Source organism: Tachypleus tridentatus, chromosome 11 (genome assembly GCF_004210375.1).
Source record: "Tachypleus tridentatus isolate NWPU-2018 chromosome 11, ASM421037v1, whole genome shotgun sequence".
NCBI classification, from domain to species: domain Eukaryota; kingdom Metazoa; phylum Arthropoda; class Merostomata; order Xiphosura; family Limulidae; genus Tachypleus; species Tachypleus tridentatus.
Window position 1 is genome coordinate 85,338,980 of NC_134835.1, and position 22,356 is coordinate 85,361,335.

The 22,356-nt window shown below is 32.0% G+C and overlaps 2 protein-coding genes across 5 annotated transcripts in view; one reads left to right on the forward strand and one right to left on the reverse strand.

Annotated features, from left to right (window-relative positions):
* Positions 1-207: 207 nt before the first annotated feature.
* LOC143232659 (venom allergen 3-like) lies at positions 208-9,322 on the forward strand. 2 transcript variants are annotated; one of them, XM_076468326.1, is made up of 7 exons: positions 208-384; positions 2,664-2,980; positions 3,372-3,459; positions 5,520-5,686; positions 6,215-6,312; positions 6,876-6,973; positions 9,049-9,322. In XM_076468326.1, exons 2-7 carry the CDS (start codon positions 2,708-2,710, stop codon positions 9,051-9,053), a joined length of 729 nt encoding a protein of 242 aa, XP_076324441.1. In that variant the 5' UTR covers positions 208-384; positions 2,664-2,707; the 3' UTR covers positions 9,054-9,322. The 2 variants fall into 2 exon arrangements, with proteins under 2 accessions (XP_076324441.1, XP_076324440.1); XM_076468325.1 differs by having other exon boundaries at positions 345-500.
* An 859-nt stretch (positions 9,323-10,181) lies between these two features.
* LOC143232660 (uncharacterized) overlaps positions 10,182-22,356 on the reverse strand; it is a 39,220-nt gene continuing 27,045 nt past the window's right edge. For 2 of the 3 annotated variants that reach the window (XM_076468327.1, XM_076468329.1), the window contains 3 exons: positions 21,539-21,652; positions 18,685-18,783; positions 10,182-11,617 (listed from right to left, as the gene is read on the reverse strand). In XM_076468327.1, the coding sequence (XP_076324442.1) occupies positions 11,576-11,617; positions 18,685-18,783; positions 21,539-21,652 (255 nt within the window). In that variant the 3' untranslated portion in view covers positions 10,182-11,575. The remainder of the gene's footprint in view (positions 11,618-18,684; positions 18,784-21,538; positions 21,653-22,356) is intronic. The other variant, XM_076468328.1, reaches the window with a different exon arrangement.

Sequence of the window (22,356 nt, forward strand, 5' to 3'; positions counted from 1 at the left end):
TTTAATCATTAGTTGTCACGTGATACGGGACTCTTTATTAGTGAGTAATTTAACCATTGGTTTATTGTATTCTCTCATTATTACACGACATAAGTAATAGTAGCATGCACTGTTTACACTTGACGTTTGAAGATATTCCAAAAAGAATTTAGAACACTGCTGTACATACCCTCATTTCTTAACAACTGTATGCAGCCCGTATGGATTGTCTCATTGTTGTGTGTTTTTTAGTATATAAGCATCATAACTGATGAGTTTGATGATTATTTTGAAACCATTATCCTCCCATATCCTCCGATAAACAAATCCAAGAAATATTCCAGTTCCTAGAAAAAACTCCAAACGCAAGAGTGGAAACAGTTTCCTACCATATATTTTATACGGGTAGGTACTGTAATATATAAAATATCTCCCCATTAACTATAGTATAAAAGAGAAAATTAGTTTCACTAATGTTATCTATATTCAGGAATTAGCAAGTAGTGTCCGAGGTTTTCAAGGTAAGCCTACTTAAGATACTTTCTGTATTTACCCACAATATAAGATGTGCATGCGTTAAATTTGTTGTTCTGAATATGTTTCTTTTTTTCGTTTAGATCTATTTAATAGTTTATAATTCCGTAACATTAAATTAATAAGTCTACAACAACACATTAATTTTCAAACGTTGCTTAGCTATTTTTCGCATCCGTTCTAGATAATACGTTTCAATAAAGTCAAAGCAAATCTTTTTGACTGAAGGTCATTTCAAGCAAAAATAACAGTTATTTAACACGTGTGTAATGTATTTGCCTGTTAATTAAAATAGCGAGTAGCCTGCATAGGTTATTAAATTTGGTTTTTGACTTCTGTCATTAAAAATTCAAACATATATAACACAAATTAAAGATTAACTTTGATTCTATTTAATTTAATCTTGACATTACATACGTGCTATATTCCGTTCACTGTCATTGTGGTCGACAAACTGCATCATATTGAATAATTTGATAATCTGTTCGTAAGAGCATTAATTTTCTATATAAAGGTTACAAGAATCGATTGCAATAGTGGTGATATTTTTATGTGGCTTTTGCATTATTATGAACCTTGTGACAAAAAAATCATTAAATGTGATCCATAAATCATTACATTCTTAAAGCAACAGAATCATATAGGTATTTTAACATTAATGATTGTAAATTTCTTTGCAGTTTCTAATACTGAACCTATTATCTTGCATTTGAACAAAAATAAAATTTTGAGATAGCGACTTTATAACAAGTTCAATATTCACATGAAAGAAAGTAGATTTTGTTTATCTTGAAATTTTCGCTACACTTTTTAGCTGAATACAACCAATCTGCGTACATTTCATCTAAATTTATTCAGAAGTTTCTGCCGATAAGATAGCAATTTGTATTAGGAGAAAAGTAAGAAACCAGAATCAAAACTGAAATTGCATTTGAAAGCTCTTGCACTAAATATATATATATATATATGTACAGCCTCCAGTAGAGAAAGATAAGTTTAACATTCACAACTTTAACATAATGTGAACAATAAATATTATTAATTAAATCATTAGTTCTTCTTAGTGAATCATTGCTGTTTTCCAAAAAGGATATTTGATAAAATATAAATAGGGCAAAATTGTGCAATAAACGTTATTTAAAAATATAAGTAAAGCAATGACTACATTACCCAACAAATTTTAAAATTAAAAATGACTTTACATGTTTCTTAGACGTACTTGTAAAAAGAAATTGCTATGAAACTATTTCACAACTGTTCACCTTAAGCCTCACTCAGTTTCTATGGCGCTACGTCAAAGATCATATCACCTATTTCCTCAAACGTTAGTAGCTTTTTATGCTCATATAAACAGATCATTTAAAATTCGTTCTGATCCCAGTGATTTAAAAATTAATTAAATTATATTAAAGTCATTGCCAATGATAGAGGTAATAATGTTGATATAATTGAACATTTAATACAAAGAAAATACAATTCAAATTTAATTAAAATATATATTCTATACTGAACAGTGTTAAAGATAATAAAAGAAATAGTGTAGGTATATTAACGTATAACGTATGTAAACGGTAAAAATAGTCAAGTTACCAAAGTATTTAGAAAATGTAATTTTTTCCCGATTTTTCCCAATGTTTGGTAAAATTAAATAAATACTTCCTAGCACTGAAAATAAAATAACATTCTGCAAAAAAAGCATGTATATATATATAATATTAGATGTGAATATAACGAAAATACATTAATCAAACTAAACATATTTAATAAACATAAATATCATGTGCGTAATAAAAAGACGCTAACCTCTCCGCTGGCCGAAAACTTTGCAGAAACAGATAACTCAATACAGTGGCATGGACACTAATTTAAACAAGTTTTATATAAGAGAATCTATTGAGATTTTGTGCTCTAAGTGTAAATTAAACAGATGTTTGTTAAATAGAAATAAAAGGCTGGTTGGTGATAATGTTAAATTTTGGAGTGAAATATTGACTTCATATGTACTGTATTCATATTATTCCGGTAAATACGACCATTCTTATATAAAAATCTGCTGTTCACGTAGATTTTTACTTTTTATATTTTTAAATAAATATAAAACATGTGAAGGGTTTTCTCTAATATTTTTCTCTCTTTTTTTCCTTCCTCAGGTTGAGTTTCCAGGAAAATCTAAAATTCAGCTTTTCAGCTAAAAATGGAATATTATCCCTCGAACCTCTTACTTTCTGTGGTGTTTGCTATATTATTATACCAGCTAACGTTGGTATTTTCATGTGAATACCAAAACATTTATTCTGATCATACTATGTGTAAATATACGGGTCAAAACCCTTCCTGCAAAATCCTCAAGCGACTGGTATTGAGATCCGAAATAAATGAAATCGTGCAAGCTCACAATGAACTTAGACAACGTGTAGCAACTGGAAAAGAAACAAATCAACCAGAAGCTTCCAATATGAGAAAAATGGTTGAATATATAATTTAATATAATATAAGTGTGCATATGTGCTGCTTTATGTTTTCATGTGCAATAGCCACATCAGCATATCTTATCAGATTATTTAATAAATTTCAAACAGAAAATTGTAAAATATCAAACATTCCCAAGAAATATTTGTTTTTATTTCATTTTATATTGTATGTATAAATAAAAACAAAAATACTTTTATAAGTTTCTTGAAGTCAGTATAAGAGGGAACAATTTAATTTCGAAACGTTTTTATACATATCTTTCTTCTTTATCATATGTTCGATGGTAGATTAGTAAAAGCTAATAATAGAAGTATACTTGTTTTAGTAAAAGTTAATGAATATTATTACAACTTTTACTTTATTGTGTTTTTTTTTTTTTTTGCCAGAGCTGGGATGAAGAACTCGCTGAGGTGGCTCAGAGGTGGGCAGATCAATGTAACTTTAAACATGATTGTGCAAAATGCCGGGAAGTTGGTAAGTGTCCCTTTTCAGGCAAATACACATGTCTGTGGAACTCCATAGATAAACGATTCGTCCATTGCGTGATATTAATTTCTGAGTAATTGTTTTAGCACAGTGATTGCAAGAGTTCTTTATTCGACAACACATCATTAATTGAATTGAATAGTTATATTTGTACGTATAATATTTTCAAGTGATATTTATTTCAATAAGAGAAAGAGTAACAAAAATTCTAAACATGCGATTTACCTACATAATACCATACCCACCTCTGGATGTTCGTCTATTGAAAGAAAGCAAATTTCAGTTTTTGATTCTTGCTTGTTAGACTTATCAAACTGAAAATAGATTGCGAATAACGATACATTAAATTGTACGAGCCAATAGTTTAAACTTTCGACGCCATTGTATTGTTATAAAAGCTGCAAATTTGTATATAATTAATATAATTGTTCAATTTCATTACACACTTTTCTCGTTAATAAATGTTTATAAACACAATATCGTTAATAATTAAAAATCGTTTTTTTTCTAGCTTGGAAACTATTTAATTCTCAAACATATCAATAATGATTATTGATGTCTTAGAAGATCGTATATAGCACTTAAAGAGGGTGAAGATGATGCATAGAGTTTAAGGAGAAGAAATAATGTACATTAAGTGTCTCACCACGAACCTCTTCTAAACACTTACACGTGTAAACGTACAAAATCTTAATCCATTTAAAACAATATCACTATAATGAAGAAGGACAACTTATGTTTTCCTTTTTCTTGTATGGAATAAGGCCTTGCTCAGCGTCACCTGACTGTGAATCAAATGGCTCACACTACGTGTCCCCTAGATACAAAATAACGTTCCGCCCTTTAGTGTCATTATTGTGCTAAATAAGTGGCAATCAACTCCCATTCTTCCGTATGATAACAACTGGATAACCGCCTTCATTATAGTCTATCAATTTAAAAATAGGAACGGCTAACCGTAAAATCTTTTTATGTAGTCTGTACAAAATATTCGAAACTTTACTGCTGCTTTTTTCCATTTCCTATCGATCAGAATTAGTTAACTTTCCTGCAAAGTTAGAAAAAAGTAAAAATTCATCGTCTTGGGAATGGCCAATGAACAATTAATTATTGTGATAGTTAAAAGAAAATGTGGATTCACTGAAAATAGTGTATTATTTATTTATTTACTCTAATTATGTTTAACAATAAATGAACTTATCAAGCGAATAAAGAATAAAATTAGACTTTAATATTTTAATACGAAAGCAATTAAAGCAAACATTGAAAATGTATTTAGTGAGTAAAATAACATTTTAGGTGATTCTAAGAAATACTTCGTCAGATCTTGTGAAACCATCACACCTAAAGACATTGTAGTATTTTTTATTTTGAATTTCGCGCAAAGCTACTCCATGGCTATCTGAGAGACCAGGATTCGAATCCGCGACCCTCGGATTACGAATCAAACGTCTTAACATACTTGGCTATGCCGGGCCGACATTGTAGTAAGTACGGGATTGAGAAACCGGTTTATTAGTGATGATTCCACTAAAAACATTGAAAGTGTTCAAGTATGATAAATCTTCAAAAAAAAAAAAAAAAGGTTTATCTAGTTACTCCCCGTCACACCAAACATGTTCGCCCTTTCAGCCGCGGAGAGGACGTTATAATAATATTACGGTCAATCTCACTATTCGTTGGTAAAAGAGTAGCTCAAAAGTTGGAGATGGGTGGTGATGACTAGCTGCCTTCCGTCTAGTCTTAAACTGCTAAATTAGGAACGGCTAGCGCAGATAGCTCTCGAAAAGCTTTGCGCGAAATGCAAAACAAACAAACAAACAAACAAATCATCTAGTTCCAGACAGTGTACAGAGATATGCTTTAAAATAGTTTTTCTAATCTAGGAAAATTTACAGATCTGGCATAAGCAGATAAGTATGTGTACTACCATGGGACGTGAGATAAATTCTACGGCATCAGTTTTGCAAAAAAATATCATGATTTCTGTTCAACATGTTGGGTTTAAAAAAATCACAAACTATTTTGCATCTCAATTGACTTTACAGAACGTTTTGGTGCGGGCCAGAATCTTGCAATTTCGATGTCGTCGAATGATAACGCCACAGCTGATTGGAGGGAAATGATCCGTAAATGGTACGATGAAGTAAAAACCTTCTCATCTTCCTACATCAGTCGCTACCAATTTGTTTCAAACACGGGACATTACACCCAAGTAAGTCCTTCAAAGTAATGATACAAAGACTTTTGACAGTTTAGGATCAGATGAGCGAGAAGAAACAATTACCCGTTTCGTTTTATTTTTTGTACATTTATTCATAAAAGATTCTGTTTAAAATTATTTCCAAATGGTTCTGATTGGACTAAATGGGCAAATCACTTGTTTTGGTTTTGATTTAAAATTTATTTCCAAGAGATTTGTTCACTATAAGATACCCAATCATAATGTTTTAAAGTGGTTACATAAAATACCAATATAGTTTTGTATTAACCATTTAATTGTCATACTTATAGTTGTTTATTGTTGTATACAGAGGGCTTCGGTGTTCAGTAAATGTTGATAAACATTTTAATTTCCATAACCTACTTGAAGCGTATGTTTCAGTATTTTGTTTTATTTATAAGCTAGCATATAACAGAATGGAATTAAAGGTAAAACGTTATAACTCTTAATAAAATAGTAACAAAATTTTCAACGGTAAAAGTTTTTTTTTATTTACTAACTGATAGTTGTGTTCGACAGGTGACGTGGGCAAATACCTTTAAAGTAGGTTGTGGTTATACTTATTACAAAAACAACGAGTGGTATACTAAGTTCTATGTTTGCAACTATGGTCCAGCGTAAGTAAAACCATTTTTACACAATTTCTTCATGAAAACATCTGGAAAGGAATTTATCAAGCAGAGATCAGTTCTGTCAGAATAAATAACAGCTTCTAATGCTCTTGTATTTAAATTCATTTCGCAGGTCTAAATGAACTGATTACATTAAACGATTAACAAGTGAATTTATTTTGATCATTAAGCAACTTAGAGATTATTTACTTCAATCATGAATCATTTAACTTCGAACTACGTGTATTATTTTCTATGTATTTCAAAAACGAATGACACTACTTAGGCTAAAACCTAATTATTTTGTAAGAAGATAAATAATCATATACTTATCGCTGCAGTTATTAATAGAATAAAATACTATCTAATGAAGATTCTAAATTTATTGTTTCTTTAATCATGATTCATCTGTTTTTCCTATATATTGTTTAAATATCAATGATTTAGAATTACATTGCATATACTGCTCTCGAATGGGCGTTTTTATTCAATTCTTAATGCATTACTTTCTAACTTTGAACTCCATAACATAGTACAAGGTCAGTATATAATGTTTAACTGTCTTCTAGTGGCAACGTTCTCGGGCAAGAAATATACAAAAAAGGCAAACCCTGTAGTGAATGTCCATCTGGTACCAAATGCTCAATGGACTTTCAAGGGCTGTGTGGTGAGAAATTATCTTCCAAGCTTGTATGATGTAAAAATAATATATTAGTTTGGCTTTTCACTATCTTGCACTTGTCGAAGATTCAATTTATCACTAAGATTGTATTAATTCTAATGTCAATATGTACTGAAAATTTATTTGCATTTAATTTTATACAAATAAGGCTAACTGTTAAGTTTATATTAAATCGTTTGTTTATTTTTTTTCTCAAAGCTATAGAATGGCTATTTGTGCTCTCCCTCTCTACTGCAGGTATTGAGATCAGAATTACCGCTGAGCCAATGGTGGTAAAACGAGTGTGCAATGCTGACCAAAAATATGTTAAGTTCATAAACTGTGCAAATTATTCATTTGACCTAGTCGAATATAATAAATATAAGTATTTTCAACAAAAGGCACTTTTCAGTTGAGTATATTTTATAAAAAATAATTTTGTAGCCTCACCAAGTCGTTACAGTCGATGTCGCTACAGTCAGTAATGCTCTTCCTTAGAAGTTTAAATATTAAAATAGTTCTACAGCGTAAGTTTGAACGTAAAACTTTCATATCGAAAACAAACCATTTTTCCCTTGCATGCTCTTTATAATCTAGCTAGTTTACGAGGACAATAGTTTCTCGTCGTCCTATTTAATGGTCTGATTGCACAGATACAGATAGGCGCTGCTTCCGACGAGTTGACTGATATGTAATCGATTTGAATAGCACGAACACACATTTCATTTTCCAGATGCTTGAAATATAGGATTATTAAAGAGAAAAGTATGACTACAAAACTTATCTTGGTGAATCAGTATGCTGTTATCGTTACCAGATGGAAATCCTTCTTGATTATGTTGAGTATTGTTCCTGGTGGCATGTGAACGACTTTTGTCACTGACTTCTCATCTATCACAGGAGACGCGCTTTGCTTACCACGACTGGAGTAATTTGAAGATCTGTCTAAATATTCCGGTACAACAAGTTAACCCACATTCCTCTGTTTTCAGTGCCTTTAAGTCTTTAAGTGCCTTGAAAACAACTTTATGACCCAAGTGTATGAATGTTTTGTAAAAAAAAACACAAAAAACGACGAATGTCGGTGGAATAACTCTACCTATGAACTTCTGAACAATGTCATTATGTAACTCTGACACGTTTAACTACTACAACTTTATATCAGTTGTGGAAGTTTCGTGACTTACTAATTTCTGTATTCAAATTTGAACCCATAGAAACATATGTCGAATATGTACAAACAAAATATCCTTATTAATATTAACTTCTTATCAAAGCGAGTCTTATTATAAACTTAATTATCCTCAAGGTCAGAGTTCATCAGGTGAATCGAAATTTTCTTTAGAATGTGAAGACAAGTATAATATAGCGTGGAGTTTCCGGTATTGCTTATATAATTAAAAATGCTACTATCTGGAAACGTTGTTAGCCAATGAAATTAATTCCCTGAGAATAACAAACTTCACACTAAAAATTCAGACTCATCAGTGTTTAACTAATAATAGCTTCTAATAACAGTAAACTAACCAAGGTCACGCTAGCTATTTGCTCCTACTCCTATGATTCTAAATTAAATATAAATTATTTCATTCAGATACTCAGCCTAAGTTTTGGGATACAATCTTACAACTTATCGCTATGTGAACACTTAGCGTGCATAATTTATGACATTATGCATTATGTGAAGTATTATTAGTATTATTACTGAATGTTCCTCTTTCTTTTTGACTGTTGTTTGTAAATTTAGTTTTCAACACAATATATATATATAGAGAGAGAGTTTGTTATAAACAAAAACAGAAAACGCTGCACCAATTGAAAGAATCCTAGGGTACAAGCTATAATGTGGGATATAAAATGTACCCTAGTTTTGGAGGTGACTGCTGAAATAGGACCCACATTGTGGTGGGGATACACCATCTATCAGTCTTAACCTCTCAATATATATGACATTATTGAGGTAAAATTCTACTTTTCACACATCCTTACGATCTTAAAAATTAAACTACTCTACTATTATTGTACTTAAAATTATCAAGCTTGTCATATATAAATTGCTTATTGTTTTTTTGTGTTTTCAGACTAATGCTCCACTTCATTGTTCCTGACGAACTGTTTTATTTAGACAGTGGAGGAGAACGTTTCTGGTGTTGTTTTAACAATCTATTTCACTGTTTCTTTTATGTATCGGTATGATGCACACGATATTTTTCACTGCTGATTAAAGTGTTTCTGGAAGTTTATAACATAATTCAGAACTACCGTTACTGAAAATATTTATTCATTCTTTTTAAAGTGCAATATTTCTGTATATTGTTTATCGCTCAATAAACTCACTTTTAGCTGATGCAAAATTATTCTATGTTACAAATCATAGACGTTTTACACAGTTCATAACACGTAAATGTTCCGAATAGAAAACAAATAAAGTTTTTGACGCTGACGTAGGAACTTTTAAAGAAATTAGAATTCTGACACAAAATATTTATTACTAATGTCCTTGCTCACCAGTTGCTCAGCGGTATGTCTGCGGACTTACATTGCTAAAAACCGGGTTTCGATACCCGTAGTGGGCAGAGCACAGATAGCCCATTGTGTAGCTTTTTGCTTAATTCAAAACAACAACTCATGTTCTTTAAGGAAATTATTTTTAAACTGCACTTAACATCTACACTATGTTTTTTCACTTATCTTTTCAACACTTTTTCATCAGCATTACAAACGTTATGACCTACAAATATATTACACAAATCTAAATTAATAATAATTTATTTTTAAACTGCACTTAACATCTACACTATGTTTTTCACTTATCTTTTCAACACTTTTTCATCAGCATTACAAACGTTATGACCTACAAATATATTATACAAATCTAAATTAATAATAATTTATTTTGCATTAAAACCATCACGTTTTTGAACTACATTAAGTATTTACTGAAGCACATGTTCAGAAAGTTAAATATAGTAGTGTTATTGAACTGTTGAAATGTTATTTTCAGTTTCTTAATGATATGTTATGCGTGTATGTGTATGTTTTATTTTGTAACACCCTTTTATCTGTGAGCACTGAAAAGTAACATTTCATTTTATTCAAATATCAAAATATGTTTGATATTGTTCCACGAATGCTAAAGAAAATACACCCATATAAATAAATTAATACCGCATTCAAAAAACGAAGTACAAGACTTTATTTTCTTAGTTTCTTACATAAGCTCCAATGAGTTTCGTTAGTCTTCCTACTGCTACTACTATTACTACCTGTTTAAATGTGTTTTGATGTTTCGATTGCTCTTTTTCTTATAAACATTTTCTGATTATTAAAAAATGTTGAAGAAAGTTCGCTTTCTATTAGACATTTCTATGGGTACTTCCCTTTCCTTCTTTTACTTACGCACTGATACTCATGACATATCAATGCAGAGCTTACACTTTATTAGCTAAATTCTTCTTCCATTGGGAATGAAGAAGAAACAGCATCCTACCCTTCAAATACTACAACAGTGTTCTCATTAATATAGCAAGGAACAATGTTTAATTACTAATTAATATAGCAAGGAACAATCTTTAATTACTCAATAATATAGGAAGGAACAATGTTTAATTCCTCATTAATATAGCAAGGAACAATGTTTAATTACTAATTAATATAGCAAGGAACAATCTTTAATTACTCAATAATATAGGAAGGAACAATGTTTAATTCCTCATTAATATAGCAAGGAACAATGTTTAATTACTAATTAATATAGCAAGGAACAATCTTTAATTACTTAATAATATAGGAAGGAACAATGTTTAATTCCTCATTAATATAGCAAGGAACAATGTTTAATTACTCAATAATATAGGAAGGAACAATGTTTAATTACTCATTAATGTAGCAAGGAACAATGTTTAATTAATCATTAATATACCAAGGAACAATGTTTAATTACTCAATAATATAGCAAGAAACAATGTATAATTACTCAATAATATAGCAAGGAACAATGTTTAATTACTCAATAATATAGGAAGGAATAATGTTTAATTACTCAATAATATAGGAAGGAACAATGTTTAATTACTCAATAATATAGCAAGGGAAAATGTTTAATTACTCAATAACAGAGGCGAGATCGAAATGTTGAAAAAACACTCTAGCAACTATGTCTCCAGGTCAGAAAATGTATTGTGCATAGCTGGTGGATATATTGGTATCTTTGTCTCCACACCTGCAAGTGATATTTTCCTAATCCAAGGAAGGATTATGAGTACTCCAACTGCGCCATTTATTTTAAAAAGTTCTTTCTCATCTTTACAGCTATTAAACTTTTGATAAAACACACTTTTGTGTTATTAGCTTGCTAAACTAAAAAGAGACAATTGAGTTTTAAGATAACCCAATATATTCATTGTCAGGCATAGCCAACGTAATGAATTACATATAGATACCATGTTATGCTATCACAATTATTTCTCACTGATTTTCCTGTTAAACACAACTCTCGTTATAATAATATACATATTTTGTACATGAATATCACTTTAAGAACAAGAAATATCACACTGACTTTTAATAACTGTCAAATATATGTTGATTAACTGAAGGCAAAAGGCTTTAGGTTGTTGCTGGCCAAGGAGTACGAAACTCGTATTCTTTCTGGAAAAGAAAAGACCAAGTTCAAGATTTAAAATTGAATAATTTGAAAATATTTCGTTTTTGGCTTTGTTAAAATATTCTAGATAGTGTTCTAAACTTTATATTGTGCAAAAGAATCAAATTTGCCCTTTATTCCAGTTATAATTTATATATATGCCTGTATATATAAAACCAATATATATTTCACAGTAATACAGATATATTACTATCAACTATAAAATCGGCATTAGTGACTTGAGAAACAAAATTAATTCAACGTAAGCTCTGATTATCAAATATAATTCAACTAAATGTTTTAATTTTATTCTTACTTGTTTATATGTCATGAAAGAGCTGTTTTGACAAAATATTTTTTTCTCGATAAGGTTATTGTTAATTAACATATGTCCTTGAAAATGTCTAAAAGCCAATCAGTTTTCAAATATATTTAGGATATAAAATATAGGGAACAGGATTTGAATAAACGACTACGAGTTGAGAATCTTCAAATCTTTAACCTTAGGAACCAAGGTGTGTTAAGAATCTTCAAAACTTTAACCTTAGGAACCAAGGTGTGTTAAGAATCTTCAAAACTTTAACCTAAGGAACCAAGGTGTGTTAAGAATCTTCAAAACTTTAACTTTAGGAACCAAGGTGTGTTAAGAATCTTCAAAACTTTAACTTTAGGAGCCAAGGTGTGTCTTTACACTACAGTTGTTGAATATTGAAAGTTAGTTCAATACAAAAACTCTCAAAGTTGTTTTTGACGTATATTTTCGATAAAAGTTTTTGTTTGTTAGTCAATATTGTTTTCAATGAAATACAGCATCCTCAATACTCCATACTAGCTAGTACTAGGGTATACACCTGGTATTAAATTCAACATATATCAATAAAACTACATTCACAACTTCATTAATTAAATAATTGTCAACCTTTTATGCTACTGCAATCACCTTTTTATGTTAGCTTTCAACTGAGATAAGAAAAATTTCATTTGCAATTCCGAAGGGAAGGTCGAAGCATTACATAGTCAGTAATAAGATGAGCAGGCAAGAACACCTTGCATGCGACACAATACCTACCAAGATTGTTCTAAACGGTTTTTGAATATATGTGCATTTCATTTGGAAACTTCGTACTCTTTGTGCTTGGCTGTTAAGCACGTGATGCGCTGACGGATTTCAGTCGCGTTACTACTTCAAATCTATTTTCGCAGCCCAAACTCTAAAAAGAGTGCAGGAAATGCCTTCTTTTAGTCAATAAAAATGTCCAAAAATATTCAGTTAAAATAAAAAAAAACGGATTGGGTGATTGTTGTTTTTTTCTCAAAAATGTATCCCAGACTCGTGAGGGGCTGTTAATTCATTTGTTTTTTAAGAAACGAGGTTTGGTTTCTTTTGAATTTCGCACAAAGCTACTCGAGGGATATCTGTACTAGCCGTCCCTAATTTAACAGTGTAAGACTAGAGGGAAAGCAGCTAGTCATCACCACCCACCGCCAACTCTTGGGCAACTCTTTTTACCCACGATTGACCTTTACATTATAACGCCCAGACGGCTGAAAGGGCGAGCATGTTTGATGCGACCGGGATTCAAACCCACGACCCTCAGATTAGGAGTCGAACACCTTAACCCACTTAGCCATGCCGGGCTTAGAAACAAAAAAAGTAAAAACTACTTTTAGTATGTGAATCACCTAGAAATATACAACAGAAATCGTTATTGAATGGCCCGGCATGGCCAAGCGTATTAAGGCGTGCGACTCGTAATCTGAGGGTCGCGGGTTTGCATCCCCGTCGCGCCAAACATGCTCGCCCTTTCAGCCGTGGGGGCGTTATAATGTGATGGTCAATCTAACTATTCCTTGGTAAAAGAGTAGCCCAAGAGTTGGCGGTGGGTGGTGATGACTAGCTGCCTTCCCTCTAGTCTTACACTGCTAAATTAGGAACGGCTAGCACAGATAGCCCTCGATTAGCTTTATACGAAATTCAAAAACAAACAAACGTTATTGAATATTTATATATATCATGCAGACTGTAGCCTAAAATATTACAATTCCTTGAAAGTAATTAAAAGGTATTTAAACTTCAATTTTTATTGATATACCTACAAAAATGTAGAACAAGGTAACATATATACTGTAGCTGATAATATTAAATATTCCTTTTCGAAAAAGATAAAGTTTGAAATATAATCTAAATTACTTAATGGTGAATTAAAACGACTTGAAAACTCAATAGATATTAATAATATATATATATTATTTAAGATTTATGTCACAAAATTGTAACTATACATTGAAAAATGTGTATTTTTATTACAATATGCCTCTTTCCTATACAGTCCACACAAAAAATATATCTATCATTACAATTACAGTATTTCTGCTAGTTTGTTTGTTTGATTCGAATATTCGCACAAGATTGCACAAGTAGTCGTTAATTGTGAGCTAATAAACTAGAGGTAACGAGACTATTCAACACCATTCGCTGTCAGTACTTGAGCGACTCTAACTGAGCAGTGAAATTCCATGTCACTCGTATAACGCACACGTGACCCCAAAGTTAAAACTAAACTTTATCTTACTTAATGCTATAAATAAATAAACTTATAATGTCATTCTACGGCCTAACATTAGACCTTTATAATACCTTTGATAAGCTTTTAATGTGTTGTTGTACAAATTTACTAGTAAAGCATATTTACATCATCCTTTTCTTTACATTCGTTAAAATGAAGTGTGCGTGCATTTTCAGAAAGACGAAAACTGGATATTATTACAAAATATTATGATATTTATAACGATACGTTCACCGCTAGCATTTATGCTTAAATAACATAGAATATCTTCACTCCACTGCGGAGTTCAAAGAAGCCCTAGTGTACCGATCATTCTTCAGTTATCCCCAATTATTTCTGGAGTTACCCCAAGGAGGAGCGGGTTCATACCTGAATACAAACTCCATTAGGACAGCCACTCGCGGCACCTGATCGCATCTTAGCATTTGATCCTGCTAACGTGTAAATAGGGGAATTAACACAATTTCAAATAGTTTTCAGGATCCCGACGTTGTTCAAGAACATAAACGTTACTGCCAGCTTCTGGTAGAGTGATTCTGAAAAACATACTCCAGGTTCCCAATATGCCTGGATGGTCTTCCAGGCGTGTTTGAATCCTTTAATAGATGGGCATGCCATATAGATAAAGACATTCCTTGGCCTTTCCTTGTCCGCCAGCTAGTTTGTACTTCTTATTTCCAAATACCCATTACAGCTTGAATTAACATAGAATAGTAGGTTTAACGACTAACGTCTAATGCTCATCTTGGATCAACCATGTCAATAAAAATTTACTTTAAATTTATCATCAATGGATCTCTACTGGTGTGACTACCTTAAAATAGCAATTTACCACTTTCTTTTTTATTACACAATGTTATCTGGGTAGAAAATATAAGCAACATAAAATAATAAAATGTTAAGAAAATAAATTTGGTGACTAAAAACGATTTTTTTGTGCTTATCTAAAAATTAGGTTTTTCCTTGTCTGTGATTCTATCGCCGTATTTCGTACTTTGAAGTATATCATAATGGCTGTGTAAAATCAGATGAGCACTTTTAAGATTCGCATTCTACAATGGTAAACTACAGATCTTCAAAAAAATTCAAGGTACTTTTTCTGTAACGGTAAACTGAACTTCGAAATAATATGTAAGATCCATCTTCTATACTAGTAAACTATTGGTTTTCAAAATAACCTGTAAGATCCATCTCCTGTATTAGTAAACTACTAGTCTCCAAAATAACCTACAAGATCTCCTTTATTAGTAATCTACTGGTCTTCGAAGAATAATCTTTAAGATCCATCTTCTATGATGGTAAACCACTAGTCTTCAAACAAAACTATGTGACAAGCTTTCACTTTCTAAGCTAAATTCTTTTATTTTACCGAGTTGCAAAGACAAACCCTACATCTTCGAGTCCTATATTTAAAAGTATTCACATCATTTGAATGTATTTTCAGTAAGATATATAATCACGCTACAGGCCAATATACATTTACCTTTCATACAATAAATATTCAGACTTGCGTTTCTGATTACATATCTTGCCTCATACGTTTCCTAGTGACTATCATAACTATAATATTATTAATGACTCAGATCTTTCTGTTTTCTTGTGTAGGCTACCTAATCATCTTCTCGCGTCTGTTCCCTTGTATGATAATCAACTAGTAAGAATATCATTGCGCTTTCAACCACATAAATATTATTAAATACTTGCTTGATTTCATTTGTCTGTTGACGTTCGATTTAAATTTTTGAAGAAAACATCTTTGTAAGTTATTTCCGTACGATACGTCCTGAAACAGGTTTTCTTACAACTACTCCGAATAAAAAATATCAAATAACCCTGTGATTTGGGCTTGGAGAACTTAAAAGAATGTATTGCTTCAATACTAATCTACATATCGACTCATATATCATGTCTTGAAGTAGACTAATGCCATGAGGTGGTGGTACAAAAATGTTATACAGTTTTAGTATCCTTCACAGAATAACTCATTGCACATTGTCCTATCACTCTACCATAAAATTCCATATTTCTCATTCGTTTCTCTTCTTTTCCCTTTAATCCATTCATACTAAGTCAAAGCGTCTCTGATATTTTTTATTAAAATCTATCTAAGGTATACTTGACCAATATCCTCTTTAATACAACCCTTCCATTTCTTCTTCAGCTTCTCTCTCCGAGACTTGCCTTTCACTCTTCTTTCTACTACCCATTTCACTGAACAGTTCTACCTATTCTTTGTGCATGCCAAAATCACTCCAGTCTTAATTTCTGCTTTCTATCTGATGCTACAATCAAACCTTTAATATACCTCAATAACCTCATCTCTTCCACTTTGATCTCTTCAGATGACACTCCCTCACTATGAAAACCTCTAAGTCAAATAGCATAGCCAATCTGATCATGCTCTTAAGTTTCATTGGCAACTGTCTACCAAATACCATCTCTAGAATCCTTTACCTCGCCCCCTTATACTTTGTAATCTGGCCAATATCAGTTTTCCTTGCTGTCTTCCAAGTACTTGAAACTCTTCACTTTCTTGAGCTTCACCCTTTATATTCGGCTCAGTGACGACAATGTCACCACTTTCTTTAATCTGCATAGCTTCATTTTATTTCTCCTCGTTGCTTTGTTCAGGTTACACACTATTCCCTCCACCTCTTCCTCTGAATCTGCTCCGAATACTATATCATTATCGTTCATATATATGTGCGAATTTAACAGCAGGATTTTTGTATTTTCTTCACTCGAATATGCCTCTTCTGTTTGTAATATAGCTTAAATGTGAATTTTTATTCTGAAAAACAATTGCACGTATTAAATCTTAGTAAGAAAAACAGAACTACAAACAGTGAACAATATTTCTATTAGGTATGAACTTCAATCTTTTATAACGAACTGTAATTATTATACACTGCTGGCCAAAATCTTAAGACCAATGAACATAAAGAAAAAATATGCATTTTGCGTTGTTCGACTCAACCACTTATTTGAGTAGAGTTTCGAAAGATGAAAATAAGAGAAGGGAAAATAAAAATATAAAACTTTTATAGCATTTAATAGGGAAAATGTGAACACTATGAAATTAGCCTAGATATTAGCTGGTCAAACGTTTTAAGACCATACTGAAACGAAGCATTAATCAGTAAACACGTAACGAAATTTAGTCATTTGTGTTCAAGCATTAGCGTTGTCAAAATCTCCCACTGACATCTCCTGTGTTACATTGGGTAAAAACATGGCAAAGGCTAAAAAGTTGACAGAGTTTAAACGTAGCAGAATTGTCAAGCTGCAAAAGTAAGGACTCTCTCAACGTGCCATCACTGGTGAGATTGGGCATAGTAAAACTGCTGTTGCTAATTTCTTAAAAGACCCTGAGGGATACGGAACGAGAATTTCAAGGGGTCGGCCCAAGAAAATTTCGCCAGCGTTGAGCAGGAGGATTCGACGGGTTGTCCGGCAAGACACCAGCCGATCGTCAAAGCAGATTAAGGCCCTCACGGACGCAGAATGCAGCTCAAGAACAATAAGATGGCATCTACGAGATAAAGGCTTTAAAAACTGTAAAGGTCTTCAAAGACCACGCCTCCTTCCACATCACGAAACAGCTCGGTTAAACTTTGCTGAGAACCACCAAACATGGGACGTAGAAAAGTGGAAGAAGGTTTTGTTCTCTGATGAGAAAAAATTTAACCTGGATGGTCCAAATGGCTTCCAACGTTACTGGCACGATAATAATATCCCATCGGAGATAATTTCTACACGACACAGTGGAGGAGGTTCCATCATGATTTGGGGTGCTTTCTCCTTCCATGGAACAATGGAGCTTCAGGTTATACAGAGCGTCAAACAACAGCTGGCTACATTGGCATATTGGAGAGAGCATCCTTATTGACTGAAGGCCCTCGCTTGTGTGGAAATGACTGGATCTTTCAACAGGACAACGCTGCAATCCACAATGCCCGCAGGACAAAGGACTTTTTCATGGTGAATAACGTGATTCTTTTGGACCATTCAGCGTGTTCGCCCGAACTGAACCACATTGAAAGTGTTTGTGGTTGGATGGCAAGGGAAGTCTATAGAAATGGACATCAATTACAAACAGTGCGTGATCTTTGTGAAACCATCCTCACCACTTTGAATACCATTCCATCCAGCCTTCTGCAAACGCTTATATCAACTATGCCAAAGAAAATGTTTGAAGTTATTCACAATGACAGCCGTGCAACTCACTACTGAGACCACTTGTTGGGTATTTCCTACCCTGTTGACCAGCTAGTATTTAGGCTAATTTCATAGTGTTCACATTTTCCCTATTAAATGCTAAAAAAGGTTTTTTTTTATTATTTTCCCTTTTCTTATTTTCATCTTTCGAAGCTCTACTCAAATAAGTGGTTGAGTCGAACAACGTAAAATGCATATTTTTTCTTTATATTCATTGGCCTTAAAGTTTTGGCCAGCGGTGTATATAAGTAAATGTTATGCTGTCCAAGATAAGAAATTTAACTTACAGTAATAATTTTATACGGGTTAGTTTCAAGTTCGTAGCCATTAGAGTGTCTACTAGAAGCAACTTTTTGTGTATAATGTTTGACATATGGTTCCGCTTCCTGGATAAAAAGAAAAAACAAAATTCAAACAAAAAATCGTTTGTTTTTTTTGCATTCAGTTTCAACTCAATACATTTCAGGTCTTCATTAAAGAAGAGTTGAGAAATACATGTTAAAAATATACTTTGATTTTCGCTCAGCAATCTTACAATAATTGTAATGCTGCTATCTAATATTACAGATATATCAGTTGAGTATGAAGTCAGTGAAATAAAGTATATACAAGTATTATACCCCTACTGGTATAGTAAAGTAAAACAATTTGAATCTCCACAAAACTATAAAGAATTTTAACGAACCAGAAGATAAATGCGGTTAATTAATATAATTTTAATTCATGCAGATTTTTTATTTAAAAAATTGGCAGTACGTTTACGCTAATATAAAAAGGATCAGCGAATTTTAACCCAACACAAAAAGGATGAGTTACCTTAATTGACAATGTACACACTCGAATCATCAATCATTTATTTTATTATATAACAATGTCATCTCACTGCCTAATATACTGTTATAATTTTTGTGGTAGTGCATTTTAGAATCTGAGCACTGTGACTAAAAATATTTTATCGGTGGGAAATCGAACTCAAGCTATATAATTTTCCCTGATATTTATTTTATTTCAACTTTTCTTTGTTGAGAACAATAAAGATAGTGTTTTACGAGCTCTCACTGCTTTTACTCGACATTAGTCACTCTAAAGGCAAAAGAAATAAAAGTCATAATATTCTTTTTATGTATCTTAAACCTGTCTAGACCGGAAACTTCATAGGGCGGAAATCTGTACAAGCAGGAAATATCAAAATTTTGAAGCATTATCTCAAGATTTCTCTTATAAAAGACACTCTATATGTCGGAACTTTAGTAACGCGGACGAAAAACTATATTTCACCTATCTCACCTTTCAACAAGTAGGATTAGAACATGAGTAAGGAGGAAAAATGTTTTCGATTAAATATTAATAAATTCTTAATTAATAATTTATTTAGATATTAATAAATTCTTAATTAATAATTTGTTTAAATATTGATAAATTCTCGGACATTTTGTTACAATAAGTATTGGTTAAACATATTCTTTTTTCTGCCGTCATTATTTTTGCAGTTAAATTAGATTCATGATTTGTAGAAATATATTTGTCTTTTAAGTGCAAAATTCTACTCTTTAAATAATTCTCACGAAAAAATAAATTCCTATCTTCCCCGATTTCCCTTCTAAACAACCATTTCTTCTTCAGCTTCCCTCTCCGCGACTTGCCTTTCACTCTTCTTTTTACTACTCATTTCATTGAACAATTCTACTTATTCTTTGTGCGTATCAAAACATTACCTATATTCAGAAGGGTCAAGCAAGTATAATGTTCCGCTCAAAAATTATTTATAATTAAGGAAATGCATGTTCACTATATCTAAGCCAGAAAACCTGTTTAAGCCGGAAATTTTACTCGGTCCTATGCGATTCCGCCTAAGACAGATTTTACTGTATAAAGAACATCATAACTTCATACACTTATATGCAACCAACGAAAAATAACTTTTTAAGAACTTATTAATTAGTCGACTGATAGATATATTTTCTTTCATTTGTTTGGAATTTTAGTACACATTAGAGGGAATTAAATATTTGGGGAAAAAATGTTAGAAAATATGATCTGTACTCTTCTGTTAGCAAGAGAAGTTTTTGTTGTTTTTTTTCAATCATCGCTTTGCTGTTGCGGCTTCATCAGGGTTAATTGTTTGTTCAAACATAAGGTTTTAAAGTAGAATGTCTATGTTAAAGTTCAAATATAAACATTTAGTTTATCGTATTTTATATCAGTCTTCTAGTTCTTATTTCACAATTATTTTTTCTCAAGATGACGCTTTAAAATGTCTGTCATTCATTGTCAGTATCTACAGTTGTTTCTTTTCTGATCTTTCTAATTTTCATGTAATTACATTCCCATAAAATCATGTTATTCAAGTTTGTCTTCTGATATGTCTACAAATATATTATATTCTGTTTCTTGAGTTGCACAAGGTGACATTCATATACTTAGTAGTCCTGGGATAGTTACAGGAAGTTCTGCAGTGCCACCTATATCCGAGAAACTTTCCAGTTAAGGACACTTCAATTTGTCCTGAATCCGCATTTCAAACCTATAGCTTTAGTTACAATAATATATTGAAAATGGTGCAGTAACTTCTCTTGATATACTAAAGATGTAAACTAGCACTCGAACGATCGATAACAATTTGTACCATTGCAGTAACTTCTCTTGATATACTAAAGATGTAATCTAGCACTCGAACGATCGATAACAATTTGTACCATTGCAGTAACTTCTCTTGATATACTAAAGATGTAAACTAGCACTCGAACGATCGATAACAATTTGTACCATTGCAGTAACTTCTCTTGATATACTAAAGATGTAATCTAGCACTCGAACGATCGATAACAATTTGTACCATTGCAGTAACTTCTCTTGATATACTAAAGATGTAATCTAGCACTCGAACGATCGATAACAATGTGTACCGTCGTTAGTTCCACAATATAATCGGTTTTAACACTTAAAAGATCAGTCAGAACTTGTAGCATTGTTATAGTCTTCAGTGTTTTACAAAACAAAGTCAAACATTCTATGCCAATAGCTGCGGTAAAGTAAGTTCATTGTTCTAAATTTCAATAAAAACACTTTTGTGGAGAAAGCAGTTTGAAAAACTTTAATAAAAAAAAGACATTCTAAATACGTACAATTCTAGTTACTTACCCCAGGATACGAATTGTTTAATAACGACTCAAAGTTAGGTTTATGATGAATGTTAGGGTCAAGAGGAGCGCCACTTCCACCTTTACCCCAGAAGGAATTCCACGTGTCTACATGCTGTGAAAAATAAATAAATAAATAACTGTTATTTTCCAGAGCCTCTGTCTGAAAATGTTCGTTCAGCTATCTTTATACGTGTACGTAATCGTTTAAATTTTAAAAGAAAGCTGGCCTCGTTGTTTCTGTGGTCAACTGTCAATTCTGCCGCAGCCCTGAAATTTAGTAGAGCGAATTATTTATCTCACGGCAGATTGTTTAAATAGAATCATAAAGACGAATTGTGCTCATAATTTCACAGCCTCCCACATTCTTTTTTGTCATCAAGTTTCATCCAAATTGTGTTAGTTGACAAAAAAGTGTGATATCAGATCATAATATTAACGATAGTTCTAATACTACACATATTAACAACTAGCACATCATGCTTCGACTGGTGAAGCATTATACAAAGTAAGTTATGCTCCGTTCCGTGCTCTTAACTGTAATTTTTATTTGGTAGCTTGCTGCAGCGACACCATTATCAAAAATTACTAGAATCTGTAGTTTCCATGGAGAATAATTCATCATTAATTTACTACACTTGTCTGTTACTAAATACCGAAATAAAGATGTTATTACCAGTTTTATACTTGATGGGAATCTTTTAAATATTAATTTTTTCATTAAGATTATTTTTGTTTAGTTTTATCTAAAATGCTTTACTATTAATTGGAAATAAGTAGTATACACTGGATGATAGATCGATCGTGCTCTAAAGAACC